The sequence below is a fragment of the Neoarius graeffei genome, chromosome 3, assembly GCF_027579695.1.
Source record: "Neoarius graeffei isolate fNeoGra1 chromosome 3, fNeoGra1.pri, whole genome shotgun sequence".
Classification (NCBI taxonomy): Eukaryota; Metazoa; Chordata; class Actinopteri; order Siluriformes; family Ariidae; genus Neoarius; species Neoarius graeffei.
Window position 1 is genome coordinate 55,790,228 of NC_083571.1, and position 25,174 is coordinate 55,815,401.

The following is a 25,174-nucleotide window of genomic DNA, read 5'->3' on the forward strand; positions in this document are numbered from 1 at the left end:
TCAAGGCTATGATCACACTCCAGCTCACGACGCTTTGTGATGGGTTATTGATGAAAACGAGGTGTTTAGTCGCGATGCTTGCCCGAGCTTCAGGAAGTATTCCCAAGCCCATCTGCAAGTATTCGCCGCTTAGTTTGCTGACAAAAATGTCGCCACCGAATTTCAATGCCTGCGTTGAAATTTATCGCGACGTCTTTGGCCACTCACGAGGTGAAAAGCAACTCGTGAAGCTCAGAGAAGATTTGCCGTGCATTGCAGGATTGGTGACGATGCTATCAATTTTTCATCGCTAAGTGTTCGCAAACCCATCGCGAGCTGTAGTGTGACCAGGGCCTAAAGTAGCTTGGACAAAAGGCATCCATGTCCCGCACCCCCTCATTTCACACTTCGAACATCCTGAGGTGGGAAATGACATTATTACAAGTTGCAAATTACCACTTCCTAGGTGCTATGAACGCAGCATTAATCCACACCTCTCGAAGAACCAATCAGAATCAAGAACTGAACAGTGCTGTAATGTAAACATGAATGAAAAAAAGCAAGAAAACGAAAACTTTTTCTCGAATCCGACGCAGCTGATGACAAATTACAACTATAAACATATGATACAGTACTTTCTTCCTCCCCCTATAACCACACCGTTCAGAAATAACCTTTCCCACAATACCACTATATGCAGTAAAACATCAATAACCGTCACAATATCCTTCCCAAAAGCAGCCCAAGTCCTCTTATTGTTCCCACACTAAAAGTTCCCATGTGGTTCGCCTGACACATAGTGCACAAGTCAATGCTGACCAGATTAAAAAATCCATCTGACATAAAGCAGTGGATCGTTTCCAGAGTATTACCTTTCTTTTCCCAGATATCTAAAACGTCAGACACAAGCAGGGTCAATTCTGAATTCACACATTTCATTGACAGAAATCCGCCCACATGTTTTCTGACTCATGCTTTCCTCTGCTGAATTGAGCGTCTTGCAGTGAAGGCAGTTTTATTACACTGAAGATATGATCCATCCTGGCTCTATAGGCTCACCCAAGAGTCATAGCTGCTGTCCCTGGGTGTGCCAGTGTGAAAATCTCTCTCTCTCTCTCTCTCTCTCTCCTATATACAATACGAAGCCATATAGACCTAAAAGCTACCTCAGATCACTTCAGAAACGTGTGTGTGTGTGTGTGTGTGTGTGTGTGTCTCCCAGGCGACTTCAACCAAAAAGCCGTTTTTATTTACAGACCCGAATTCTCATAATACCACGGCTGTTTCCTGATTTTATCCTCTCGTCTTTTTCCTCTCTTCCTTTTTTTTAAATAATGCTGAGACAGCAAAATAAGCCGTCCCCTAAATGAGCGCCAGCGATCCAAACGATCAAACATTTTTACAGCCACACTACTCTTTATATAAAAAGAATCGTATTTTATCCGCCTTCCCATATTAACCATATTAAATTATTAAAAGCTCCACTGCATGATCTGAGATCCAGTGTGTGTTTTATTATGCAGTATTTTTTTTTGATGAAATGAAAAATAACAAGCACGCACAAAGACAAAAACTTGAAATTTCTCTAATGAATACCACAGCAAAGAGGCATTAGTGGAATTAATGAGATGAGTTTAGAGAACACTCCGAGGCCCGTGTGGTATTAACGACTGGCCCTGAAATAGGAACTTAATTAACAGTGTCAGACGGGCTGAAATATCCTGATTGACAGAAAACTATTCTTATCCATTTCTCCCTGGAAAGTCTGAAGAAATGCTGATGAAGAGACAACCACTAAAACTATGTAACATGGTTCCGTGTCGTATTGTATGTGAAAGGACAAAGGTGCGGTGGTCAAGAACTGGAGCCAAGCAAAGCAACCGATGAGCCATTGTGTGTGTCTTCTGTGAAAAGATGCGCGCAAACACACCGTAAAGTCAAAAGACAATCAACAGACATGTACATTCTGAACAAGTGATGGGGAAAAAAGAACATTACTCTCCATAGCAGAAGAGCCAGTGGCCTGTATTAGCAGAAAACTGGAAATAATGGCCAGATCAGGCCTGTCCCAAATCACACACTAGTGCACTCAAGAGTAGCTACAGAGCTCCCAGTACCACAATCTCTACTATTTAGATCTAGGAGTGTGGGAGCATGTGGAAATAAATAAATAAATAAATAAATAAAGAAAGAAAGAAAGAAAGAAAGAAAGAAAGAAAGAAAGAAAGAAAGAAAGGCAGGAAGATAGGAAGAAACACAATGGGATAATAAAAGGAAGATGGAGGAAGGAAGAAGGGAACAAGGAAAAAGAATGAATCTTCCTTCAGAAAGGAAGGAAAATAGAAAGAGGAAGATAGAGAGATAGAAACATGAAGGAAGGAAGGAAGGAAGGAAGGAAGGAAGGAAGGAAGGAAGGAAGGAAGGAGAGATAAGAAAAAGAAAGAAAGAAAGAAAGAAAGAAAGAAAGAAAGAAAGAAAGAAAGAAAGAAAGAAAGAAAGAAAGACATTAGAAGGAAGAAATAAGAGAGAAAGAAAGAAAGAAAGAAAGAAAGAAAGAAAGAAAGAAAGAAAGAAAGAAAGAAAGAAATGCAGGAAGATAGGAAGGAACACACTGGGATAATAAAAGGCAGACAGAGGAAGGAAGAAGGGAACAAGGAAAAGAGTGACTCTTCCTTCAGAAAGGAAGGAAAATGGGAAGAGGAAGATAGAGAGATAGAAACAGATGAAGGAAGGAAGGAAGGAAGGAAGGAAGGAAGGAAGGAGAGATAAGAAAAAGAAAGAAAGAAAGAAAGAAAGAAAGACATTAGAAGGAAGAAGGGAAAGAGGGAGAAGGAAGGAGGCAGAAATAAGAGAGAAAGAAAGAAAGAAAGAAAGAAAGAAAGAAAGAAAGAAAGAAAGAAAGAAATGCAGGAAGATAGGAAGGAACACACTGGGATAATAAAAGGCAGACAGAGGAAGGAAGAAGGGAACAAGGAAAAGAGTGAATCTTCCTTCAGAAAGGAAGGAAAATGGGAAGAGGAAGATAGAGAGATAGAAACACAGATAAACAAAGGAAGGAAGGAAGGAAGGAAGGAAGGAAGGAAGGAAGGAAGGAAGGAAGGAAGGAAGGAAGGAGGCAGAGGTAAGAAAGAAAGAAAAAGAAAGAAAGAAAGTTAAAGACAGACATTGGGAGGAAGAAGGGAAAGAGGAGGAAGGAAGGAAGGAAGGAAGGAAGGAAGGAAGGAGAGAAAAGAAAGAAAGAAAGAAAGAAAGAAAGAAAGAAAGAAAGAAAGAAAGAAAGAAAGAAATGCAGGAAGATAGGAAGAAACACAATGGGATAATAAAAGGAAGATGGAGGAAGGAAGAAGGGAACAAGGAAAAGAGTGAATCTTCCTTCAGAAAGGAAGGAAAATGGGAAGAGGAAGATAGAGAGATAGAAACACAGATAAACAAAGGAAGGAAGGAAGGAAGGAAGGAAGGAAGGAAGGAAGGAAGGAGGCAGAGGTAAGAAAGAAAGAAAAAGAAAGAAAGAAAGTTAAAGACAGACATTGGGAGGAAGAAGGGAAAGAGGAGGAAGGAAGGAAGGAAGGAAGGAAGGAAGGAAGGAAGGAAGGAAGGAAGGAGAGAAAAGAAAGAAAGAAAGAAAGAAAGAAAGAAAGAAAGAAAGAAAGAAAGAAAGAAAGAAATGCAGGAAGATAGGAAGAAACACAATGGGATAATAAAAGGAAGATGGAGGAAGGAAGAAGGGAACAAGGAAAAAGAATGAATCTTCCTTCAGAAAGGAAGGAAAATAGAAAGAGGAAGATAGAGAGATAGAAACAGATGAAGGAAGGAAGGAAGGAAGGAAGGAAGGAAGGAAGGAAGGAAGGAGAGATAAGAAAGAAAGAAAGAAAGAAAGAAAGAAAGAAAGAAAGAAAGAAAGAAAGACATTAGAAGGAAGAAGGGAAAGAGGGAGAAGGAAGGAGACAGAAATAAGAGAGAGAGAGAGAGAGAGAGAGAGAGAGAGAGAGAAAGAAATGCAGGAAGATAAGAAGGAACACACTGGGATAATAAAAGGCAGACAGAGGAAGGAAGAAGGGAACAAGGAAAAGAGTGAATCTTCCTTCAGAAAGGAAGGAAAATGGGAAGAGGAAGATAGAGAGATAGAAACACAGATAAACAAAGGAAGGAAGGAAGGAAGGAAGGAAGGAGGCAGAGGTAAGAAAGAAAGAAAGAAAGAAAGAAAGAAAGTTAAAGACAGACATTGGGAGGAAGAAGGGAAAGAGGAGGAAGGAAGGAAGGAAGGAGAGAAAAGAAAGAAAGAAAGAAAGAAAGAAAGAAAGAAAGAAAGAAAGAAAGAAAGAGGGAAAAGGAAGAAAGGAAGGAAGGAGGCAGAAAGAAAGAAAGAAAGAAAGAAAGAAAGAAAGAAAGAAAGATGGTTAAAGACAGACATGAGAAGGAATAAGGAAAAGAGTGAGAAGGAAGGAGAGATAGACAAAGAAAGAAAGAAAGAAAGAAAGAAAGAAAGAAAGAAAGAAAGAAAGAAAGACATTGGAAGGAAGGCGGGAAAAGGAAGGAAGGAAGGAAGGAAGGAAGGAAGGCAGAAATAAGAAAGAAAGAAAGAAAGAAAGAAAGAAAGAAAGAAAGAAAGAAAGAAAGAAAGAAATGAGGGACGAAAGGAGGGAAGGAATTAAAGGTGCCACAGAAGAAATGTATTCAGTATTTTACACTATTTTCTCATGTCTACTGCTGTTCTAATCCCATTTACAATCCTATGTTTCGGCCCTAGAATGAAACAAGTGATCGTTCCCTTTTTTGGTGCAGTCATTAATATGCTGATGAGCTCTATTCTGATTGGCTGATTTGCAACTGATGCACATCACGAGGACGTGATCGTCCATGGCGGCCGTGTCCAGAGGCTGTGGTGCTCTGTGGGAAATACAGCCTGGAAATGTGACCCGGAAGTGCCTTTGGAATTGCAAGAAAATAAAATGATAATCAGTGTCCATAAGCGAGGTCGAGTCTGTTTCGTTAGCTACTGTATGCTAGCTACTTGGTGGTTGCTACTGTAGGCACCAGCGCCTTGCTTTACCCGGACTAACTACTTGTTTTTATCTCCACATCAACACAAAGTCAATTCAAAGTTGCTCGCTAACTATGAAACTTTCAATTCATGATGATCTGGTTTCAACCGCCAAAAAGCAGATAAACTCACACGGCATGGCTAGAGAGTGGGGTCACCGTTCAGTGAAAAGACGGGGAACGCCACCGTGGTGTTGGGCGTGTTTTCATTCAACCACGTCTCACTGAAACACAACACAGTTTAAAAAAAAAGTCCTTTGTCGTTCTTTCCAGCAGTTTCAATTCGACCATTTTGTTGCTGAGTGAGAGCAAGTTGGAGAGAAGTGTGCTTGCGGAGCGTCATTCAAAAGCCACAGCGTGTCCCATGAGCTCTCTGGCTTGGCGTCGTTTTGTTCTGGGGAAGACAGCTGGAGAATCCCTCAGTGAGTTTGTCGCTGTTTCGTTCTTCACAATCCCTGCAGATCTGCTGAAGTTTCAGCGAGTGTGGAAGCGGGAGTAATATCGCCTGCGCTAGAATGTAGGCTGGTGCATGCAAATTTTGGCGCATGAATATTGATGAGCTCGGACTGTTATGAAACACGACAGGATTTTGGAATTGACCTGTTTTACTGCCCTCTTATGCATATGCATATGAATATGATTTGTATTTGAAAGAAGAGGGAAGAGTATTTGAGGTTCACGGTAAGTCAGTTCCTGGTACCGAACTCGTCTTTATCTTTATCACCAATGCCAAGGTAGAGAGAGTTTTCCATTCTATGGCACCTTTAAGGAGGACAGAGAGGAAAGGAGACAGGGATAATAAGATAATAACAGATAAAGGAGAAAAAAACACACAGACTGAATGGAGACAGAGTGAAAAACTAGAAACCAATTAAGAGAGGTAGAGAGTGAAGAAAAAAGTGTTAAAATGAAAAATAAAAGATACAGAGAAAGCAATTAAGATGCGTGAATAAGAAGCATGAGTAAGGGAATGTGAGTATAAGGGAATGAGTGGGAGTGAGAAAGGAGGGCAAGAAAGAAGAAAATGATCGAGGTGGAGAAAAGAAAGATGGGCAGGAAGGAAGCAGAAGTGAGAAAGAGAGTGAGTGCTTGGTTATTTCTGTGATGAAAATGTTTCTCAAAAATTCTTTGGATGGTTCTAGCTTTGAAATGGAACTGTTCAAGGTTCTCCGTGAGAGACAGGGAAGCCTCTCTGAACCACTCTGAGGTTCGATGTCCCTTTAAAGCAGATACGCAGAACCTTTATTTTTAAATACATTTCTGAGTGGATAGTATCTCCATCCTTGACTCTTGTACGCTGCATAAATGGGAATTAAAAAATATATTTGAGAGTTAAAATCGACCGCAAAGTTGGCATTCGAGCTGCCCCGCTGAGCCAGCCAGCCCTGAGTGCGTGACGTCACAGCGGGAACCGGTTTTAAGGCTGAGGCCTTTGACAGCTAGAGACCAAAGTCATATCAATAAAAATTGATGGTGAAAGTAAGAAATCCCATCACTGACTTGCTCAGCTAAGACTGATTTGACTTCATTGATTGTGGGCTGACTCTCATTAAAACAGGATGGGTGTTATAACTTATGCAACATACCGTACATGTACATGCATGCATTTTCACTGATGAAACGTAAAAGGCTAATTAAATAATCAGATGAACTGAGACAATCACATTCTGAAGCAAATTAAATAATCTTATACCGCTAACTTAAACACACAATACAGTTACATGGATTCATCTAAATGCAGGTAAACAACGAGTTGTTGTTGTAGTTTTGTATCCAAATGAAAGTCGGAGCTTACCCGTCTGTGTTCTCGCTTCTTGAAGGCCGACCTTGTGGCCGATTGTTTTGAAACAATCTGACTTTCAGTTGTTCATTCAGTTCTCCGTTCATTCACTTCTTCCACGTAAGGGCGAGACGGCAGCAAAATATCCAGCGCAGAAATCAGACGGCTGCTCCACTCATTCTCCATTTTCTCCATACTGAGTACTCCGCCATTACTGCTCAGCTCAGGCAATTACTAAAACCCGGGACGGGACGTCACCGGTTTTAGCAACAACCGCGGGGAGGTCACTGCCCGAGTGATATGTCACGTCACGTTCCGTCCGGGGTTTTAGCAACAACCCTCGGCTCACACTCTGGGAGAACTGGTGCAACTGAACTTACTTTCCTTTTCTTGTAGTTTTCTTTTCCTTTAATTGTTGGTACTGCACCCTCTTTCAATACGGGCTTATAGCCAACGCTCCTCAACAGATCAGAGGTCTCGTACGAGTCTTCAGTAAAATGTGCAGAGCAGAGGAGAGACCACTTCATAGCTGCCCAATGTGCCCGTGAACTTCTCGCAAACTGCGTCCAAATCTTTGCAGTTTGAACGTTCTTGGGCCATGAATGCAATGTAAATCCACCTTCTGTCATGTTGCTGCACCCGCCAGCAACACATCTACGTGTCATGGCGATAAATTAGCTCAAAATGGAGGATCGGAGTTGCAGTCAGCTCTGTGTTTTAGTATAGCGGAAATGGCGATGAGACCGATAGACTTCCTGCTGTGACATTACGGACGTCAAGGTCATTCACTCAGACCGCTACCTATATGAATCACTTTAATTGTAAAAATTACTATATTAGATTTATTGTTAACACTTAAAACTATTCCTGTGCCATTCTTGAGGCATTTATAAATGAAAGTAAGGCCATGGCTCTGCATATCTCCTTTAAGGGTCAAGCCAAAGACGAATGAAGGGTTCTAGTTGTCTTAGATTGTAAGGAATGCAGGCTAATGATATGTAGCTGAGCCTCGGTTTCAACAGGTTCCATGTTTGAAGGTTCTCCTTGAGAAATGTAGACTTGAGAACCATCCAGGGAACACCTTTGTTTGGTATCACGATTGAGACATGAATTGAGACTTTTAGAGGATGTTGGTGAAGCCCTTTTATTTTCTCTTGCTCTGATTGGCTCAGATGAACAGCCAATCAGAAAACATTCTCACTTCTGGCCACCAACGCCAATTCCTTTCTCTCTATTGGCTGGACAGGCAGAGGCTGTTATGAGTGATAAGGAAAACAAAACAAAAGATGCTTGAATTTTTAATTGAATTAAAGACCTCTTGTTGTCACTGGTATTCCAGCTTGTACTCACATCCAAACCAGACACAGATACCTTCCTTCTTTCATTTGCTCTCTCTCTCTCTCTCTCATTTTTTGTTTTCGTTCCCCTGTGTGGCTAAATCCATTCATGGCCCAGCGTGTGTCAGACTCACATTATGAAAAATGTGTGTCACTTTGGAGAGTCGCCGTCTTCTTCCACCAGCCTGTGGGGCCTTATCTCATACCGTCACTCTAGATCTCCTTCTCCCTCTCTGCCCCTTTCTCTCTCAATCATATACACACAGTCCTGCGCAAAAGTCTTAGGCACATGTAAAGAAATGCTGTCGACCAAAATCAGCTTAAAAAAGAATGAAATGAAATATTTTAACATTTAAAAATGCTATAACCAGCAGTCAGCCATAATAAATGAAACAAAGTCGATATTTGGTCTGAGACAACCCTTTGCTTTAAAAAAAAATAGTAGTCTGAGGTCCAGTGAGTGCAGTTTGATGCGGAAATGAGCTGTAGGTTTTACTGAGCATCTTACAGAACCAGCCACAGTTCTTCTGGACACTTTGACTGTCACACTCGCTTCTTCATTTTGCACCAAAACCCAGCAGCCTTCATTATGTTTTCTTTTTAATCTGAAAAATCATCTCTTATGTAATATGCTGCTCAGATATAAACTTTTTTTCTCTGTATCATTTAATTTTGTGCTGGAAAACGAACGTTTGGACTCTAAAATGTTTTGTACCGACTCGATAATGTAGAAGTAGCAAAATAGAAATCTATAACAAAGCTTGTATGAAAAATCAGGGTGCCAAAGACTTTTGCACAGCACTGTGTATATATATATATATATATATATATATATATATATCACACACATTGAAATGGTTTGAAGAGAGGCAGAGAGACTGCTTTCCTTCTACTTATTGCTACATGCTATATTTCCCTTGTGTCCTTTTAATAGTCGTCCACATGCACAATGTCTACCTCCACCGCAGTAATCAGGCTCTTCCAGGAATAGGTGTGGGTATTGTGATTTCTGGTGGTTCCGTGGTGGAACTACCAGGGTCTAGATCCTTGGACAACAATGTATCCGCCCAATCCTCCACCACATTCTGGAGTCTGGGCAATATCACTCATACAAACAGTGGCAAAGAGGACGTAGCAGGGTTTAACCTCGGGCACTGCAGCCAGATTCAACACCATGATCCATAAACCCAGAAGGGCGTGCCACAATTTCCAAACATTTGGATGTTTTGAAAATTTGTGCGGTCCAGGAAACGGCTCTCTGGTCCATTTTATTTCATTTGAACGCGGGTGTGCGCCAAACTATGGGGAATTCTCAACTCTGATTGGTCAAAAAGTAAGGAAGCAAAACATAACAGATGACAGTGTGTTTCTGTGAAACTTATCCACGCCAAGCAGAACCCTGAGTGGATTATTTCCATACTGTCTAAAGTGTGTTATTCCACTTATAATTAATGAACCACACTACTTCTTTTTTTAAACGCTTTATAATAAGGTGTGGGTGGCACGGTGGTGTAGTGGTTAGCGCTGTCGCCTCACAGCAAGAAGGTCCGGGTTCGAGCCCCGTGGCCGGCGAGGGCCTTTCTGTGTGGAGTTTGCATGTTCTCCCCGTGTCCGCGTGGGTTTCCTCCGGGTGCTCCGGTTTCCCCCACAGTCCAAAGACATGCAGGTTAGGTTAACTGGTGACTCTAAATTGACCGTAGGTGTGAGTGTGAATGGTTGTCTGTGTCTATGTGTCAGCCCTGCGATGACCTGGCGACTTGTCCAGGGTGTACCCCGCCTCTCGCCCGTAGTCAGCTGGGATAGGCTCCAGCTTGCCTGCGACCCTGTAGAACAGGATAAAGCGGCTACAGATAATGAGATGAGATAATAAGGTGTCGAACGTTCATGAGACAAGTTAGTTCCTATTATTTACTTATGTTACAGCAACCATAAACATTATCATCATTCCATCACTTGCATCATCTTTTCTCTCTCTCTTCCAAAAAAAAGAAAAACCCACCATGTCATATTACTGAGAAACCAGAAAGTGTAAACTTCTGCCCCAAGCCTTTACAAAGCCTCATGACTGTTAGAAAGCACTGACACACAAGACCCTTTCCATAAATGATAAATAAACATCTCCTGAAAAAAAAAAAAATCAGCACATCAACAATTGTATTTTCCACTTTGTCAAACACATTTTTAAATCTTAGATTATGTGGCTTGTCCATTGTACAAGTCCCTGAATTTTGCACTGTTACTATAGAAACAATAATGTATTGATATAAACCTGTTGTTACGTCTGCCAACTTTGTTGGAGGAGGTTACGTTTTCGCCTCTATTTGTTTGTCTGTTCCCAATGCAACTCAAAAAGCAGTGAACGGATTTTGAAGAAATTTGGTGGAAAGGTGAGCCATGGGCCAAGGAACCATTGATTAGATTTTGATGCAAATCCGGACATGTATGTAGCTCCTAGACCCAGATATGCATCCGGATCCAGGATTTTTTTGTCTGTTCCCAATGTAACTCAAAAAGCAGTGAACGGATTTGGATGAAATTTGGTGGAAAGGTGAGCCATGGACCAAGGAACCATTGATAAGATTTTGATGCAAATCTGGACATGTATGCAGATCCAGGATCCAGATATGCATCCGGATCCAGCATTTTTTTGTCTGTTCCTAATGTAACTCAAAAAGTAATAAACAGATTTGGATGACATTTGGTGGACACCTTTAGTATTATCCTAGGTTCAAGCGATTTGATTGTGATGTTGATATTATGTGGCTTGGTGGAGGTATGGACTCTACCAAGTGCCCTTGTACAACCCCGATTCCAAAAAAGTTGGGACAAAGCACAAATTGTAAATACAAACGGAATGCAAGAATTTACAAATCTCAAAAACTGATATTGTATTCACAATAGAACATAGACAACATATCAAATGTCGAAAGTGAGACATTTTGAAATTTCATGGCAAATATTGGCTCATTTGAAATTTCATGACAGCAACACATCTCAAAAAAGTTGGGACAGGGGCAATAAGAGGCTAGAAAAGTTAAAGGTACAAAAAAGGAACAGCTGGAGGACCAAATTGCAACTCATTAGGTCAATTGGCAATAGGTCATTAACATGACTGGGTATAAAAAGAGCATCTTGGAGTGGCAGCGGCTCTCAGAAGTAAAGATGGGAAGAGGATCACCAATCCCCCTAATTCTGTGCCGACAAATAGTGGAGCAATATCAGAAAGGAGTTCGACAGTGTAAAATTGCAAAGAGTTTGAACATATCATCATCTACAGCATAACATCATCAAAAGATTCAGAGAATCTGGAAGAATCTCTGTGCGTAAGGGTCAAGGCCGGAAAACCATACTGGGTGCCCGTGATCTTCGGGCCCTTAGACGGCACTGCATCAGATACAGGCATGCTTCTGTATTGGAAATCACAAAATGGGCTCAGGAATATTTCCAGAGAACATTATCTGTGAACACAATTCACCGTGCCATCCGCAGTTGCCAGCTAAAACTTTATAGTTCAAAGAAGAAGCCGTATCTAAACATGATCCAGAAGCGCAGACGTCTTCTCTGGGCCAAGGCTCATTTAAAATGGACTGTGGCAAAGTGGAAAACTGTTCTGTGGTCAGACGAATCAAAATTTGAACTTCTTTATGGAAATCAGGGACGCCGTGTCATTCGGACTAAAGAGGAGAAGGACGACCCAAGTTGTTATCAGCGCTCAGTTCAGAAGCCTGCATCTCTGATGGTATGGGGTTGCATTAGTGCGTGTGGCATGGGCAGCTTACACATCTGGAAAGACACCATCAATGCTGAAAGGTATATCCAGGTTCTAGAGCAACATATGCTCCCATCCAGACGACGTCTCTTTCAGGGAAGACCCTGCATTTTCCAACATGACAATGCCAAACCACATACTGCATCAATTACAGCATCATGGCTGCGTAGAAGAAGGGTCCGGGTACTGAACTGGCCAGCCTGCAGTCCAGATCTTTCACCCATAGAAAACATTTGGCGCATCATAAAACGGAAGATACGACAAAAAAGACCTAAGACAGTTGAGCAACTAGAATCCTACATTAGACAAGAATGGGTTAACGTTCCTATCCCTAAACTTGAGCAACTTGTCTCCTCAGTCCCCAGACGTTTACAGACTGTCGTAAAGAGAAAAGGGGATGTCTCACAGTGGTAAACATGGCCTTGTCCCAACTTTTTTGAGATGTATTGTTGTCATGAAATTTAAAATCACCTAATTTTTCTCTTTAAATGATACATTTTCTCAGTTTAAACATTTGATATGCCATCTATATTCTATTCTGAATAAAATATGGAATTTTGAAACTTCCCCATCATTGCATTCCATTTTTATTTACAATTTGTACTTTGTCCCAACTTTTTTGGAATCGGGGTTGTAGTTAAACATGTTACTATCCGAGCAGTGCAGTTATAGAAAAATAATGTACACTTTCTGACCAATCAGATTCAAGAAGTCACCCATGTTAGCCATGCTATGGTATAATTTCCTATAACATCCGCTCTAACAATCGTTCAAATGACAGGTTAATGCACTTTCACAAGGCTTTGCAGTTTCTATGGACATTCTGCAACATTAACTGTACCTAGAAATGGTTAAAAATAACAATGTGCTGTGTATTAATAAATGTTGTTGAATTGTTACAGTCTAAGAGAAAGAAAACACTTTGGGGAACATGCTGTTATAGGAAAATAATCAACTTCCTCCTGCTACCTTGTGTTAGGTGGCATCTGGATTGCAACTTGTCAGGGATTATTTTCCTTCCTTTTTATATCTTACACAATTGATAGTCAAAATCGTCATTCCAAGAACATTTCCTTTGGTACACACTGTACCCTGTCCATCAACAGAAAGAAACCACATTCGGACTACGGACCGGATATTATTTCGATCGGAGACCATTCTCAGCACGCCGGTGACCGTGATATGGTAGTGTACTGTATGCAGCAAGAGTGGAAAGAGTGTATTAGGCACAGATGTACAGGAAAAGGAAAGTGCGATACTCTGTAACGGTACACCAGCAAGCTTCTGGAAAGAACACAAAGCCAATAATATTAAAATGTTTTGAAAAAATGTAGCATGTCGGTCCACTTAAAATGCATCCAACCTGTTCCTGTCTTTATTACTCACTTCACACGATCAAAATTAACATCTTTAGGACCAGCGTTCAGTCTACCAACTCTTCTCTTACTCCCGAAGTGGAGCTTAATCTAAATTCAAATTAATTTATCACTCTCTGGTGTTGGCAGAATTCATTAGCCAAGCTTCAGGGATATTTTCCTTTTTAGCCACCTACTTCGTGCTCAGTTGTAAGATATCTCATAATCCTGTTTCATGAATTATTCAAATGTTTGTAGGGCAGATTACTCACCCAGAGCCACAGGGCCTAGCAGGCTGGCCAATAGGAGCATCCGCAGCACCCACATGGCCCCACCCCTTTTCGCTCTTGACTATCGGTTGGCCAGTACAAGTGTGAGATCCAGCTGGTGGAGTCGAACTGGTTATGGAAGACTGTGGGCCACTACGGTGTCACCTAAACACACACACACACACACACACACACACACACAGCTTTGTTAGTAGAGAACTATTCAGTGTTTCCCAACATCTCAATTCCCTGTGCACTGAACAGTTCATGCATTATACAAACCAGATTCGGCTTATAAACAGCCAGATAATTAGCTAATCTGAGTCAAGTGTGTTACGGTGGGGAAAACAAGCGTGCAGTGCAGGAAGGCCTCCAAGAGCTGGCGAATGTTGAGCTGTTTCAAACGTGCGACATCCCTGAACTAAAGGAGTTCTTTCACTAACACTAACCTGGAAGGTTTTTAAAAGTCAACGTTGATGCTTTTGGGATGCATCAGGCTCCTGGGAAAGAAGTCTTAATTGGGTAATACAGTATTGTAGAAAATAAAATAATTACACACAACACAATCAATGATAGGGCGGCACGGTGGTGTAGTGGTTAGCGCTGTCGCCTCACAGCAAGAAGGTCCGGGTTCGAGCCCCGTGGCCGGCGAGGGCCTTTCTGTGCGGAGTTTGCATGTTCTCCCCGTGTCCGCGTGGGTTTCCTCCGGGTGCTCCGGTTTCCCCCACAGTCCAAAGACATGCAGGTTAGGTTAACTGGTGACTCTAAATTGAGCGTAGGTGTGAATGTGAGTGTGAATGGTTGTCTGTGTCTATGTGTCAGCCCTGTGATGACCTGGCGACTTGTCCAGGGTGTACCCCGCCTTTCGCCCGTAGTCAGCTGGGATAGGCTCCAGCTTGCCTGCGACCCTGTAGAACAGGATAAAGCGGCTAGAGATAATGAGACAATCAATGATCAGAGAAGAACAGCCAGACTGGCTCGAGTTGACCGGAAAGCTTCAGCAAGTCAAATAATCACTCTTTACATCTGTGGTGAGCGGAAAAGCATCTCAGAACACATAGTACTGTACATCAAACCTTGAGGTGGATGAGCTACAACAGGAGAACACATCTTTTCCCACTCCTGTCAGCCAAAAAGAAGAATCTAAAGATTCAGTGGGTGCAAGTTCACAGAAACTGGACAGGTGAAGGTTGGAAAAACATCACCTGTTTGGGTTTTTTTTTTCTTCCGTAATCTTTCACTGGGCGGCACGGTGGTGTAGTGGTTAGCGCTGTCGCCTCACAGCAAGAAGGTCCTGGGTTCGAGCCCCGGGGCCGGTGAGGGCCTTTCTGTGTGGAGTTTGCATGTTCTCCCCGTGTCCGCGTGGGTTTCCTCCGGGTGCTCCGGTTTCCCCCACAGTCCCAAGACATGCAGGTTAGGTTAACTGGTGACTCTAAATTGACCGTAGGTGTGAATGTGAGTGTGAATGGTTGTCTGTGTCTATGTGTCAGCCCTGTGATGACCTGGCGACTTGTCCAGGGTGTACCCCGCCTTTCGCCCGTAGTCAGCTGGGATAGGCTCCAGCTTGCCTGCGACCCTGTAGAAGGATAAAGCGGCTAGAGATAATGAGATGAATCTTTCACTGTGCTGTTGAAGTGACCTGATATTGGTGGTAGTTCATTTTAATGGAGGGTGCCAATAATTTTGAAAAGAGGAGAAAGAAAATACGAGTTAATGTTTGAGAAATCACTGTGTGTCCCTGAATAATTTATTTGGGTTCATTTTAATGGAGGGTGCCAATGGTGCTGATTTTCCCAGCAATCCCTTTATCAGAGCGTACATTGTTGTCCAACTTTCCATGCTGACGGTTTTCCACAAAAAAATCGCACCACACTATGGTTATGTGTTCACATCCTTCCAAGAAAAGTTTTTGGTTTTGTTTTTGTCTTTTTTCCCTCCCAAGAATCTTCTGTGCGAAACTCGCGTCTCATGGAAGACTATAATTTCTGAAATAAGATTGTGAATGCAACACCCTATGAGTTTAATCGCATTCGACAAATGATCAGAATATTGTTGACGGGAAAGTGCTGATTAGGAGTCGTAGCGGCGATGCGTGACAAACATCCCGTTACATCATTACAGAAACCTGATTCGTAGAGCAGCAGGAACGCGGCTCGCGTATGAAAAACATTGATCGGATATGAAAAGTGTTTACTCCACACTTAATGGAAAGTAGGCTTGCTGTGGTTTCCGTCATCTGTGGAAAAGTGTGTATCAGCGCTGAAAGAAAATGTCGCTTTGGGTAGGGAGGGATGGTGAGGGGATGGTGAGGGGTGGGGGTTGCGGCTGCAGCTTTCCTACCAACTTCCTTCCTCCCTCTTAAAATTCCATTATTTTTACCTCACGCGTGAAATCCCATCATCCCACTGCTAAATGCTTTTTGAAGCCGCTTAAAAGAAAACCCCACCCTGCCTTTACATTGAAATATTTGCGATTTGTTTTACGGTTCTGGAGCCTTGAAAATGTCACAAGGACATGTTGTTATTGCGAGAACAGCTGGTGTTTAACAGGAGCGAAAATAATTCAACAATCTCAAACAGTCAGGTTTTGCTGTTATCTCTTAAAAAGAAAAGTGCTCAGTGTCACAGGAACGAGAGCACCATAGTAGATGTAGTGGAGACGCTGGTGCAAACGTTCCAGAATGCAGTGCAGGTTTACAGTACAAAGACTCGGCTCAGCTAGTTAGCATGAAAGTTGGAGATCTGGAAGCTGATCTGTTTGAACAGAGAGTACAGATAAGCCAGGTGAGAGAGTGGAGCTGGACAGATGAAAGTACGAAAGCGCTGTCGCATCACTTGCTTCAAGCAGACCTCAAGTGAGCCCAGTGGCACCACTAACGGCACTGTCAGTAAGGCAGGAAGTCATTAAGTAAATTGAAAATAAACCAACATGTTGATGAACGTCAACCAGATGGCTTTTTCAGAAATAAAGATCTCTCGAAAGAGACTAAACACTAAGATTCTTGTTCTTGGCTGCAGGACTGGAACCCAATGGGGTCTTGCATGCTGAGACGCTTTTCTGCTCACCACGGCTGTAAAGAGTTGCTACTGTATGAGTTACTGTATCCTTCCTGGCAGCTCGAACCAATCTGGCTATTTTCCTCTGAGCTCTCTTATCAACAAGGCGTTTGTTTCCACCCACAGAACTGTCACTCACTCAATGTTTTTTGTTTTTCACATCATTCTGTGTAAACTCTAGAGACTGTTGTGTGTGAAAACCCCAGGAGATCAGCAGTTTCTGAAATACTCAAACCAGTCCATCTGGCACCAAGTGAAAGTCACATTTTGAGATCTCAATTTTTCCCATTCTGATGTTTGAAGTGGTGGCACGGTGGTGTAGTGGTTAGTGCTGTTGCCTCATAGCAAGAAGGTCCAGGTTCGAGCCCCGTGGCTGGCGAGGGCCTTTCTGTGCGGAGTTTGCATGTTCTCCCTGTTAGGGTGCATCAGTTGCCCCCTAAAAATGAAAAGCTCCTCTGATCATGATGCATTTTTGTTTTTATGTTCCTTTTGGTAAGAAAACACACTGGGTGAAATATTTTGACAAAATTCAAAAGTTTAATGGTGGCACCAGGAGCTCAAAGTTATGGAAAAAGCTGCTATTTTATGACTTTTATGACAAAATTTCCATCACTTTTCATGAAACATTATGGCACCTGGGTGGCACGGTGGTGTAGTGGTTAGCGCTGTCGCCTCACAGCAAGAAGGTCCTGGGTTCGAGCCCCGGGGCTGGCGAGGGCCTTTCTGTGTGGAGTTTGCATGTTCTCCCCGTGTCCGCGTGGGTTTGCTCCGGTTTCCCCCACAGTCCAAAGACATGCAGGTTAGGTTAACTGGTGACTCTAAATTGAGTGTGAATGGTTGTCTGTGTCTATGTGTCAGCCCTGTGATGACCTGGCGACTTGTCCAGGGTGTACCCCGCCTTTTGCCCGTAGTCAGCTGGGATAGGCTCCAGCTTGCCTGCGACCCTGTAGAAGGATAAAGCGGCTAGAGATAATGAGATGAGATGAGATTATGGCACCTTATAGAGTATACCAAATATCTTAGATACACATTTTTAGTACATATTCTAAATATATTATCCAGCACAGTTTGAGTTTTAGCTGTTCATTGAATCATTGTTCAGCTACTTTTAAACAATACAAATGTATTATGAATCACATTAATGCTTCTCAATCCCTTGCAAAGATTCTTAACATGATCTCTGGCTCACAAGAAATCAATAAATGGAGTCCAACATTGTGATTCAAACCTTACGCGAAAACATAAAATAAGCGTTTTTTTGGCAAAAATTGAAGCTCATGGTGCCACCATTAGACTTTTGAATATGGTCAAAAAATTTTACAGGATGTCTTTATTGGTGAAAAGGAACACCCAAACAAAAATGCATCAGATTTTATGAAAGTGAGGGCAACTGATGCACCCTAATCCCCGTGTCCGCGTGGGTTTCCTCCGGGTGCTCCGGTTTCCCCCACAGTCCAAAGACATGCAGGTTAGGTTAACTGGTGACTCTAAATTGACCGTAGGTGTGAATGTGGGTGTGAATGGTTGTCTGTGTCTATGTGTCAGCCCTGTGATGACCTGGCGACTTGTCCAGGGTGTACCCCGCCTTCCGCCCGTAGTCAGCTGGGATAGGCTCCAGCTTGCCTGCGACCCTGTAGAACAGGATAAAGCGGCTAGAGATAATGAGATGAGATGATGTTTGAAGTGAACATTAACCGAAGCGCTTGCTTTGTATCTGCATGATTTGATGCATCGTGCTGCTGTCACACAAGGGATTGGCTGATTAGAGAACTGCATCAAACAGCAGGTGGATGGGTGTGCCTAATAAATTGGCCAGTGATTGTGTGTCTTCCTTGAATCAATACAATCCGTTTTTTATTTGCACTATTTCTGCTTGTGTGGGCCTTCTTTAACTGTATTTTGTAACTTCTATCTTTTTTTTTTGCATTTTTAATACTCGTTTTGTTTGTGTATTATGTTTACACTGAGGCTCTGGGAGAAACGATAGTTCAATCCCATGTATGTCCTGTACAGACGGCAGAATTGACAATAAAAGTGACTTGACTTGATTTGACTTGGCTTGTCGACCACAGCAGCATCCCAGATCAGAATGAGCCCCAATGCGAGTGCTGTTGTGTTAAGGCTGTTAGGAAGACCAGGAGGATCAGAGAGAACAGAATTCCTCTGGGAGAACCACAGCAGCGAGTGCCACTGCTGAATCCCTTACGTCAGTGTGTATGTGTGTGTTAGGCTTTTTTGTTCCTCGGGTCGAATTCCCTGGCGTCAGCACATGCACTGGGCTTTTCTTTTCTTTCTTTTTTTTCCCCCCCTTTTTGCAGTCTACACCAAATCTGTCACAGGGTTGTCAGGCTGCAGGGGGAAGAAGCAAGAGGCCAATTCAGAATGAACTCAGAATAAACTCAGAATAAATAAATCATGGCCATGTGTACTTACAAACATCTGTAAATGTAAGATGCTTTGAATGGAGCACTTGCATGTGACGTCACAGCCGATCCAGATTGTGACAGACGCCATCTTGTCGGTCAAACGCCATATTTCCGCCTTCTACTTTTACTTCTGCTTCTACTTCTGCTTTCTACTTCTACCTTTTCTTCTGGAAAACCCTACTATATACAATTCTACTACAACGGCTGCGGCTACAAGCTCTCCCTACCTGTGCACGGTTTTTATGTTTTTTGTGTGTATTTTTGCGTGTTGTTCGTCTGTACCGGACTTCAATATCCACTACAACCGTATGGACTTACTGGACATTGGTTTCCAGCAGAAAATGACGGTTTGTAGCGATTTCCATCGCATGCACAACATTCCGGACGAGATAGCGAGACCAGCGGGGTCTCCGTGGATTGTTATCGGAAGCAAAGCGAAGGAGGCGGCGCCGGGAGCAGAAGCAAAAGCGAGGCTGTAGAGCCGGCCTGTTGACTAAGCTCAGAAAACAGCCACTCAAACCTCCACTGCTAAGCCTCTACCTCTCCAACGCCAGAGCCATGGTAAACAACACGGACAATTTGGAATTACAGCTGGAATTACCTTATTCTATTCTATAATCGGCTGGTCAGTGCTCTATACTCAATACTTAAGTGACGTACCCGTCCAATGAGGATTATTTTCTTGTTTACAAGATGCCACATCTGAGTCGCTGACAAATCCTGAATTTCTGTAAAGAAAACTGTGCAGAGATTTATAAGCACGCAGTGCTTCACCACTGAACAGCGAGGGAAAGTTAATGAGGTAATTATACACGTCTGGGTATTCCGCTGGCAGTTCAAAATCCGGTCGTGAAAACTCCGTCCGGTAAGCCATAAGGGTCACTAATCTGTAGATCGTTTATTTTAGGCATATATCTAGTTATCTGTTCATTAGAAAAATGAGCCGTGTAGTCCGTCGGTTGAAATTGATCCATTCTGTACACGAGTGCAGCAGTATTCAGCGGTGTTTTTTACCGACAAGATGGCGGCTGTGTGCTTTCCGGTCATGTGACTGCAAGATCTCTATAATAATGAAATAAATCCAGAAAAAAAGGTAACTAGAGTGTGAAGTGAAAAAGAAAAAACCTAGATCAATATTTGGTTGCCTTTAAAACTGCATTAATTCTTTCAGGTAGTCTATTACATTCAGGGTATAACGAAGCAAATCAGCATTTTAGAAAAACTCTACAATAGAGTTCACATCAGGTAAAAAAAGAGAGAGAGAGAGAGAGAGAGAGAGAGAGAGAGAGAGCTAGAGCATTGTTTTACTGAATATACCCTTTTTAATTGCATAAATATCCTGTGACATATATTTTTCATATATTTTAGATATTTATTATAATAATAATAATTATTATTATTATGAATAATTGTACATTTTTATTAACTTTATCTATTTCATTCAGGGCTTTGAACCGGTTCAAGGAACAAAAACGAAAACCGGGAACTTTTTCTATTTCACATGGAACAGAAACGAAACCAGAAACTTTATTATTTTTTATGTTCCGGAACAGAAACACTTATTAAAAATAATGGTAACCGGTTAATACCGGTTTTTATTTCGTTCCTCAAAGTTTCCGTAGCCTACAAATAAAAAAGTCATTCTTCTCCTGCGCAAGTTTCTATGACCCGCTGGCGTTCACTTCCTGTGTGACGTTCGCTGACTGAATGGAGAGATCGGGAGGGTGGACTACTATCACGTCTCCACATCTTAAATGAGAGGTAAATATTGCAGTCTATCGTTATTCAAAAACGTCAATTTCAAACACGATATCAATATATTTGTTCACGTTAATGAGAGGTTCGCGAACATTAAATGACGTGAACCTCTGTTAGCCTATCAATGCACAGGGCCTGACTAGCCTTTGGTAACACACTAAACGAATTATCTTTCATTTTTGGCACTTTTTCTGTTTGTGTAGATGGGAAGACATACTGAGAATCCAAATCGCCAACATCTCATCTCATCTCATTATCTCTAGCCGCTTTATCCTTCTACAGGGTCGCAGGCAAGCTGGAGCCTATCCCAGCTGACTACGGGCAAAAGGCGGGGTACACCCTGGACAAGTCGCCAGGTCAAATCGCCAACATTTGAAATAATAATTGTTTTGAATTATTTCTTGTCTTATTTAATGAAGGTTGTAATAGAATTAGCCTACATTTGGCTTAAGCTGGATGAGACAGAGACATAATTTTATAGCCATTTGTTAAACAGCTGACAGGGAACGTAATTAACCGTTCCGGGAACAAAATTTTTTTGTTCTAACCGGTTCGGGAACATCTATTTAATGGTGGAACCCAAAACCGGAAACGTTAAAATTCCGTTTCTGTTCAGAACGAACCAATAGGAAAAAAATTCTGGTTCAAAGCCCTGATTTCATTTAATTGCAGATATTATACATGCTTTAAATGGCATGTAATCAATAAAATACAAAATACTAGAAATAAAAAAGCAATGAATAGACATGATGATAATTAAAATACTGTGAATCTAATGTATTATTATTATTATTATTTTAATAATACCAGGAATAAAAATAAAAATATACATGTCAGGGTAAACAGTACAATGCTCTCTCACATGTTGTGCAGTGAATGACTGTGAACAAAAGGTTTGTATGTACAGTAATTAGATCACTTCCTCCTCTCTCCTGTGGCTTTATACGAACTTTTCATCACTCATGTCACGTGCCTGAAGCATGTTCCAGCTCCAGCACAAGCAAACAGAAGCAGCACGAGCTAGGTATCGGCCTGAAACCTCATTAAGTCCTAATGAGCTTTGGATTTTTTTCATTTGACACATGAATACATGAAAAAAAAATCAAGTCATATCAATACAGGACCAGGATTGTTTTTGAAAGGACTTTGCATTGAAGTACGTCTTGAGAGACAAAGACGCAGCGCATAAGACAGACAGCATCACCGGCATTCATTAACACATGCAAAGACAGAACGACATGCCAACAATTACACACACAAACATCCTTAGGGAGAGACGTGGGATTGGTGTGTTTGATAAGTTTGCCCAGAGTTGGCAGGAAGTGGCGTTTTCCAGCAGACAGCTTCATTACCCACTCACACATTGGTGCAAACTTTCTAATCAGTGTTTGCTGGCAGTGATTCCACACCGAGAGTGACGCCCACTCCCTGTGTTTCAATTAATTGCACTTTTTAAGCTTGATCTGCTTAAACTAGAACAGCAGCTTATGAGGAGAGAGCAAGAGTGGGACATTTAGTGGGAGAAGAGTGACAAATAAGGGTGATTAATCAAACAAAGACACAAAATATAAAAAGGAAAGGAAACAAAAGACACGAGGGCAGAGTGGGGGGGGGGGGGGGGGGGGGGAATGTAATTATAGGTAACCTATCAGAGCAACTGGTCAAAAACATTACAAGTTAATGGCACAATTACTGTTCTTGTACTGTACAAATAACAATGAGGCATGAAGGATCATGCAGTGTTTTACCTGCAATTTAAATTCACTTTTCTACTCTAACTGTAAATTAGCACCAGGTAAAAAGAAAAAAGAAAAAGAAGGAAAAACGTTGACTTGTTTTCGCAAAATTCTCTCTTATCTCATATTTAAAATTTTGATAAGAAGCCAGAATTTTGAAAAAAGTCAAAACATTTAAGATAGTAAGTCACATTTTGAGAAAATACATCAGAATTATGAGACATTATATCCAAGTCATAGCATTTCATTAATAAGTCAGAATTATGAGATAACAGATCACAATTTTGAGAAAATATCAATATTTTGATAAGAGAGAATTTTAAAATGTCAGAATTCTGAGACAGTAAGTAAACACTTGAAGATGAGTCAAATTTGGAGACGAGTCAGAATTATGAGATCAGGTAAAATTCTGATATTAAACATTACAAAATTGACATAACAGCTCGGAAGTTTGAGATAAATCAGAATTCTGACATTATACATTAGATTTTTAAGATAATATCTCAGAATTTTGAGATCAAATGTTTGAGATAAAAAGTCAAATTCTTTCAAATAAGTCAGGATTTTGGAATAATGAGTCAAAATTTTGAAATACAACTGTAATTCAAAATTCTGGGATAATGAGTCACCAAGTTAAGATAACATCAAAAAACATTTCGGTCATAATTCTGAGATAATAAGTCACAAAACTGAGATAATAAGTCAGAACTAGGAGGTGATAAGTCACAATAATAAAGATGTTAAGATAAAGGAGAAATTTGAGATAAATCAGAATTTTGAGATGAGTTTTGACAGAATGACTCGGAATTCTGAGATAAATATAGCTCAGAACTTTGAGATGTCAGACTTCTGAGATAATAATAATTTCAAATATTTCAGAATTATGAGATAATCCTTCAAAAAACTGAGATATCAAGTCAGAATTTTGACATACTGAAAAATATGCAATGCCCTCTTTCTTCTTTTCTCCCTGACAGAAATGGACTTCCATAGTAAATGGCTTTATAAATGCCAGGGTTATTTTTATTTATTTATTTTTTGTAAAAGGCGATAGAATGTAGCAGCAAGCGAAAACCAAGGTCACAATAAAATGCCCAGCCATTACAGGTCAGTTCTGATGTATTAGAGACACAGTCTCACTCTGGAGGAAATTTGTAACACACGTGTTATTTTCTAAAACCGGGTTTACACCATGGCTTACCATCAGGCATGAATCATAGTGTTCGTTGCATTCAATTCAATTCAAGCAAGAAAGTTCTGGCTGTGTTGGAAATTTCTGACTTGCTGCGACACTCGTCTAAAAGCCGCCAACTTGAGGATGGCATGGTTTGGAAAAAGTGAAATAGTACAAATTCGTTTTAACCCAAAGGAAAATACTACAGAAGTAATACAATAGTACAAATGTCCTAAGCTGTCGGAGGTCACACTGAACTCTAAGTGTGTCAGAAAGTATAATCGGACGTCATGTAGCGTGAACAGTGATGCAACCCTGCTGTCGCCTATTTTGCGTGGAAAGCAATTTGCAATAGTACCATCTGTTAACGCCAATCTGTGACTGTTCCATGGGCAGCATGCTGTTGTTATTCAGTAACCATATTCATGTGCTTTATGCAGGCTGGAATTCTGTCACCGAGAAAATGTCAGGATGTTTCTGAAAACCATATTTCCCCAATCCTGATTTTTCGTCCTTCCTTTGCTATGAAGCTTCAGCAGAAAAGCTTTGCACATGCGATTAGACCCGAATGGTGGCTTATGGTCAACGTTTTGTGAGCCTGAGTCGACTCATGATGTAATGAACATTTCACTTAGGATTCAAATCCCCAAATTTAAGCACCCACCCAACCCCAGCATTAGTCTCTATAATGAGTCATACTTCACTAAGAACTATTGCATCGACTGGAGGATCTCTTAGCAACTAGCAGCACAGTCATGTGACTGTCCCTTGTATTAACTCATTGCATCAACTGTGCCATGCTGTTTTCTTTTGTAACAAGTGACATGACTTCAATGGTTAAGATGAGGGTCAACACTGGGGCAGGGTCAGTGTGCATAGCCAATATTCAAATTAAATTTACATTCCTTTTTTTTGTATTTTGTTATTGCACATTTTAATCTTACATTCATACATCTTTTTACTTCTGCCAACTTTGTTGGAGGAGGTTATGTTTTCGCCTCCGCTTGTTTGTTCGTTTGTTTGTTTGTTCCCAATGTAACTCAAAAAGTCATGAACGGATTTGGATGAAATTTGGTGGAAAGGTCAAACATGGGCCAAGAAAAAAGGGATTAGATTTTGATGCAAATCCGGATATGTATGTGCATCCAGGATCCAGATATGTATGCGGGTCCAGGAGCTTGGTGTCTGTTCCCAACATAATTCAAAAAGCAGTGAACAGATTTGGATGAAATTTGGTGGAAATGTGGGTCATGGGCCAAGGAACAATTGATGAGATTTAAATGCAAATCCGGATATGTATGTTGATCCAGGATCCAGATATGCATGTGGATCCAGGATTTTGTTGCTTGTTCTGAATATAACTCAAAAAGTCATGAACTGATTTTGATTAAATTTGGTGAGCCAGGGGCCAAGGAACAAGTGATTTAGATTTTGATGTAAATCCAGATATGTGGCTTGGTGAAGGTATGCACTCTCTATTGAGTGCCCTTCTAGT

The 25,174-nt window shown here is 41.3% G+C and overlaps 1 protein-coding gene across 6 annotated transcripts in view; it reads right to left on the reverse strand.

The window, feature by feature from the left end:
- Positions 1–25,174, reverse strand: part of LOC132883412 (adhesion G protein-coupled receptor L3-like) — a 734,936-nt gene that overhangs the window by 524,202 nt on the left and 185,560 nt on the right. For 5 of the 6 annotated variants that reach the window (XM_060917029.1, XM_060917030.1, XM_060917026.1 and 2 more), the window contains exon 3: positions 13,533–13,694. The exons of the other annotated variant lie outside the window; for it this stretch is intronic. In XM_060917029.1, the coding sequence (XP_060773012.1) occupies positions 13,533–13,587 (55 nt within the window). In that variant the 5' untranslated portion in view covers positions 13,588–13,694. The remainder of the gene's footprint in view (positions 1–13,532; positions 13,695–25,174) is intronic. 6 annotated transcript variants of the gene reach the window in all.